The sequence below is a fragment of the Rhipicephalus sanguineus genome, chromosome 5 (genome assembly GCF_013339695.2).
Source record: "Rhipicephalus sanguineus isolate Rsan-2018 chromosome 5, BIME_Rsan_1.4, whole genome shotgun sequence".
Classification (NCBI taxonomy): domain Eukaryota; kingdom Metazoa; phylum Arthropoda; class Arachnida; order Ixodida; family Ixodidae; genus Rhipicephalus; species Rhipicephalus sanguineus.
Genome location: NC_051180.1, coordinates 163945086 through 163950683, shown reverse-complemented (window position 1 = coordinate 163950683; position 5598 = coordinate 163945086). Strand labels below are relative to the sequence as shown.

The window sequence follows — 5598 nt, the reverse complement described above, 5'->3', positions numbered from 1 at the left end:
TACCACCAGCCTAACGCAGACGAGATAGATAACGCAGACGAGGTACTACAAGGGTAGCACCTCGTCTGCGTTATCCAGGTGGGTGGGCAATCCTGGAAATGTAGAAGGTAGAACAGACCCTTCTGCACCCGAATCAACTTTAGCAAGGATAGGCACAGAGTTAGAACATGCACATAGCGCGCTTCCCCGGCCGCATCAATCGCGCCAATGAAAGTTTCTGCGATATCACGTTCGACAGCTCAGACGCGTACCTTTCTTTCTGCTGGCCCGGATTTCTTGAGGCAGGATCTCGCAAAATGTCCTTTGTTACCACAGCAGTGGCCCTTGGAAGCTCGGACCGGGCACGTCGACCTCGGGTGCCCGTCGCCGACGCAGTAGGGACACGGTCCCCCGTTGTGTTGGGGGCGTTTCTGGTGGCCCACGGCGTCCACGACGGCGCCTTGGTCCTGACGCTCTGGCAGGCTACCTATGTGGACCCCTTCCGGTCGAAGGCACTGCTGCTGCTGTCGCACAGTTTCCTTGAGGCGAGCCTTGGCCAGCACCATTGCCAATGTCAGCTGTGGGTCCATCTGCAAGGCCTTTGATAGTCGAGCGTCCCGGAGCCCGACAACAAACCGGTCTCGGATGAGTCTCTGTTTCATATCCCCGAAGTCGCAGCGGTCTGCCAGCACGTGAAGTGTGGTTGCGAACTGATTCACTGATTCTTCTGGCCATTGCTGGCGTCTGTGAACCGCAGGCACGTTCATAAACAATGTTCCTTTCTTTGACGAAATGACTGTCGAACTTTTGCTTGACCACATCATAACTCTTTTCGTCTTCACCGATCAGCCCAAATGTAGCAAAAACTTCGCCGGCTTGGCGGCCCATTGTGTAAAGTAGCGTGCGTACCTGGGTCTCTCACGAACGTTCACTGAGAGCTGTGGTGAAGCGGTAGTCATCGAAGTGGTCAATCCACGCCGGCCACTCTGACGTTTTGTTGAAGTGCACCGGTGGTGGCTGCTGGAGCCCCGGGATTACCGTTGCAGGCTTGTTTGCTCTTTTGCGGGAATGCTGCCGTCCACAGCCTCGGCGAGATAGTTGACCAGTCCACACTTCTGACACAATGTCGTGACACTGCTACGAGCGCGACGCGTACGCCTGTCGCAATAAATTGTCGACGAGCTGCGCTCTAGGTGACGAAAGCAAAATTCCCCTCTTTATTTTGCTGGTCGTTAATATACACTCCGGGGAGCATCACGTGGTAAAGGTAGCTTGGCGCACACAGTTGTCGCTTAGCTATCCGTTCTGACGTCATACGCCGAACACGGGCAAGCGGCAACAGCACAGCGTCGTCATCGGCGGCGAATGATCTTCGGTATTTCGTCGCACAGCAACCACACCTCCATCGCTTTCTTCTGTCAGTTTTCCGGATATGGGCTTGCGGAACGACCCCGAGTAGGGCCGGTGTACTGTGTACTTGCGGCACTGCGGCGACATGTAGTGGCCTGGCGATGGCCATCGAGAAGGTTGTGGGGGTGTCCACTGCGCTTCTGCGAAGGTAGTCAGCGATATAGTGAGGTCATTCGCCTCTCTTTGGACACGGCGCATTGACGGCGAAACCGCGTAGCTTCATTTGTCGGTACTGGCAGCGGCGGAAGGTGTGGCCGGCTTCCTCATAGTGATACGAGAATGGGTGGTTCTTTGAGCGCACCAAACGTCGATTTTTTGTTGGCTGTAGCGTTGTCACACCGGCGGGTGTTATGGCGCTGGTGGTGGCGGAGGAACTGCTGCTGCGGTGCGGCGTCTTTACGTGGGCGCAGAGGGGAAGCGCTGCGTCGGGCTGCAGCAGCATAGCTGATGGCTGCGATGTGGCGGCTGAAGCCGCCACAGCTGCGATGTGGCGGCTGAAGGGTACCACACAGCAACTGATGTATTTGCTTTCTAACAATATCTGCGATCGAGAAACTTGAGGTAGGGATGACGGGAACATTCGACGAAGCTCCTCGCCTACTACGGCCCTTACGGTCTCGCGAAGCACGTCTCGGCAGAGTGATTGAATATCTGCGCAGCCAGGCGTCGAGCGGCGATTGAATTGCCAGGCGCGCATTGCCAGTGTCTTTCCTATTGTGGTTGCCTCCGAGAGAAATTTGTTGCCTCCTCTCAAGTCCATTGAAGAGCTCCTGCTTGACTCCTCGAATGAGGAAACTAAATTTCTTCTCTTCAGGCATGCCGGGGTCAGCGTGGCAGGAACAGCCGGGTCTTTTCTTCCGTGAAGTTCTACCCGTGTCTCCAGTAAGGCCGCAGCTCTTTCTTTCCTTTCAAAGGACGCTCGTTAATGTCTCCAAGAAAGCATTGCGAAATAGGTCTCAACTTCGAAGTGTGAACTCCTGGTTCTCAAACCATGTCCTTGCTGCTTCCTGCAGGTAAAAGTACACGTAACGCAGGTTGTCCTTGCAGTTCCATTTGTTAAGTGTTGCGACCCTTTTAAACGTCTCCAGCCAGGTTTCGGAGTTTTCACATGGCGAAGCCCGGCATGTCAGCGGCTCCCTGGGCAGCTGCATCACTATCGCTGCAGAGGACGCTGCGGCCGTCATCGTGTCTGTTTATCGCCGTGGCTTTTGGCGTGTCCGGTAGGGGTCCGTAGTGTGGCGGTAGTCTTCTCAGTCTGCGGCTGGCTAGAGTGTCGCTGATGGTATCGGTGTCTTCTTCGCGACGTGGGCTGGGTTGACGGCTTGACGGGGCCGTCCGGAACATGAAAGAGCAGCACCTCCACCAGGTGTCGCGGGGTAATGACGTCGATGAAGCAGCAGTTGGCGTATTAGATTAAACTCTTTATTTGGCCGAGCTTGTGGTCGGGAAGCGTAAAGTCATACCAATACACACTGTAGGGTTTTGCGGCTGCAGCCAGCCCTGAACCCTTTAGAGATGACGCCGAGACCCAAACAGACACGTCATTACTGGTCCAAGCCTTGGCCGCAACTGCCCGCTGCCAGTGGCTGCCGCGTGACACGAGCGCACAGGCGATCGTCCTCGTCTTCCACGAGCGCTCACAGCCGCCGAGCGCCCCCATACTGCCCCCTCCCCTCGGGAAAAGCGGGGGAGAAGGACGTGGGCTACTTAGCGCCGGTAGCCCGTGCAAATGTCCTGTCTACCCTTGGCCACGCCGGAGAGCACGTGGCGTACATGACCACACACCGGCACGGTTCGTCCACCACGTCACCAAGGTCCCGGCGCTGTGCGTCGCAACTGGGGGCTCAGCATCCGTTTTCAGGTCAGCAGGCGTCGTGGCAGCCGCCTTGCTGCCGCGTTCTGTGGTTGCCTGCTCTTTCCTGTTGTTGACGTCTGGTTTTTCCTTGTGATTAGTGTCAGCATCCTTGGAATCTGCTTGCTGAGCCTTGCTTGCATCCCCGTCGTTGTTAGTCTAATCCTCGTCGTTCTTGCCCTTGCTGTCAGATGACTCGTCCTCGTTAGCGGCTGCCGTTGGGGCCACCTCAGCAGAGGCTGCCTCTTCTTTGTCGGCCTCGCTCTCGCCCTTATTAGTCCCTGCCTCAATTCTTTCCTTGACCCTCTTCTTCCTCACCACCGTACTTCTAACGTTCTCCTTCGGTCCACATTTCGTATTTGCGGCTGTCTCACCGCTGACGCCTCCGTGCTGCGCGATCTCGTCTTCCTTGTCCACTGCGTGTGCGTTGGCTACTCCTGCCCAGTTTTCAGCGCTGTCGTCACCTCCTGTGCTCTCGGCTCTCTCTTCGTCAACGGCCGCTACTTCGACATTCCGGAACTCCTCCGCCTCTTCGTTGCCGTCATGGCAGTCAACGTCCGCGTAAGCAACGCTCACCTCGTCCACTTCCGCGTATTTTTCGTCGCCTACGTGCTCCGTGGCCTCCACATCACTGCGCAGCCCATCGTGGTCTCTCTTTTTCTTCCTTTTCTTCTTCTTCTCAACCTCACTGTTTGCACCATTGGCTGCTCTTTCCGGGTCCGCAACGTCGTCTCGACGCGCGGCGTCTGCACACATGGCGTGCGCCGCCACGCCGACCTCGGCGACCTCCCGCTCGCCGGTCCGACACTCACCGGTCTCCTCCTCACCGCCTCGGAAGTCATCGGCTTCGTTCCCGGAGATCTCGACCGCCGCCGTGGATTGCGCGGCGCTCACGTTCTCGGGGCCCTCGTCAGCGCACGCGTCGTCGGCGCCAGGTGCCGCCGCGGCGCACGAGTGCGCCAGAGCCTCCTTGACCTGCACGGGCAGCGGGACGCCGAAGGAAGCACCGAGGTGCTCCAGGGCGATGATGGCACGCCGCTGCTCGTCGGGGGTCATTTTCCCGGAAAGGCAGAGGCATGCGAGGGTCTCGACCGGCTGATGTAGGAGGACCAGGTCGTAGACCCCGTAGGTGGCCATGTCCACGAACGCCCGTTTCAGCGCCCATAGCTCCGCGAAGGCGATATCGCCGTGCAGGGCGCCGAAATCAGGAGCTGCTGGGATCCGGCAGGCGATGATCGGGCAGAACATGGCGGGGTGGGGTCCTTCCCGTTGGGCGCCAGATATAGGGTGTTGCGGCTGCAGCCAGCCCAGAACCGTTTAGAGATGACGCCGATACTCAAACAGACACGTCTTTACTGGTCCAAGCCTTGGCCGCAACTGCCCGCTGCCAGCGGCTGCCGCGTGACACGAGCGCACAGGCGATCGTCCTCGTCTTCCACGAGCGCTCACAGCCGCCGAGCGCCCCCATAACACTGTACGGTGATAGCGGCTAATGGAGCGTCGGCTGTCGATAAAATATACAAGCGGTAAAGCGTGTCGCCTTTCATACGTGCGCAATCGAAGATTCCAGTGTTAGAGCTGGTGGTCGCGTAGTCTCCTGAAGAAACTAGACACTGGCGTGCTGCGCGCAAACAGTCGTGAAGGTTCCGAAACATCGCGACGCGGTCTGCGCGAAGCGCTGCACACACTTTTTGCTGGGTGAAAACCGAGTACCTCAAAATAAGACGCGTGGCAATATTGCATGCTCTGCTGGCGTGCCTGTGTTGCCTAGAGGTTACGACGCTCGCCTTCGGATTATGGGAAGGCGGATTTGAATCCCGCCTCGCCAAGAATCTTTTTTGCCCCAAGCATTTCTCTCTCTGTCTTTTTTAGAAGCGTAGCAGCTTTTGCGCTGGGCTTTGTCCGTGCTTCCACTGGCAACCGTCCGCTTTCTAAAACCTACCATAGCCATCTGTAACATATTGAGCGCGCGCTCGCGCCAAGGAGAAGTCTTCTTTGTCTTGTACTTCGACCGCCTTGATGATGATATGTGCAGAGCACTTTAGGGGTCCCGGGCTGACGTATGCTGTCCGAGCTTGGCGTAACGGCAGACAAAACCATACGTGCTGTCACGCACTAGCGCATTCGGGCCTGTGTAAGGGGCTTGGTAAGCCGCTGTGGCCTCTCTCCCTTACACTGCCTCAGCAATCACGTAATGGCGTCGGTGAACGAGATTCTGCAGACCCGCGATGAAACAACGCGTTGTATCCTAGTCAGAACGCGCTGGCACGTGCTAGCGGGTTCGGGCCTGTGTAAGGGGTTGGGTAAGGTGCTGCGGCCTCTCCCCCTTACACTCTCTCACCAATCACGTGATGGCA

At 57.5% G+C, this 5598-nt stretch overlaps 1 protein-coding gene across 1 annotated transcript; it reads right to left on the bottom strand.

Moving 5' to 3' along the window:
- Positions 1-3400: 3400 nt before the first annotated feature.
- Positions 3401-4489, bottom strand: LOC119395050 (protein starmaker-like). Its single transcript, XM_037662344.1, has 2 exons — positions 4334-4489; positions 3401-4216 (listed from the first exon to the last, which is right to left on the bottom strand). Exons 1-2 carry the CDS (start codon positions 4487-4489, stop codon positions 3401-3403), a joined length of 972 nt encoding a protein of 323 aa, XP_037518272.1.
- Between the last annotated feature and the right edge of the window lie 1109 nt (positions 4490-5598).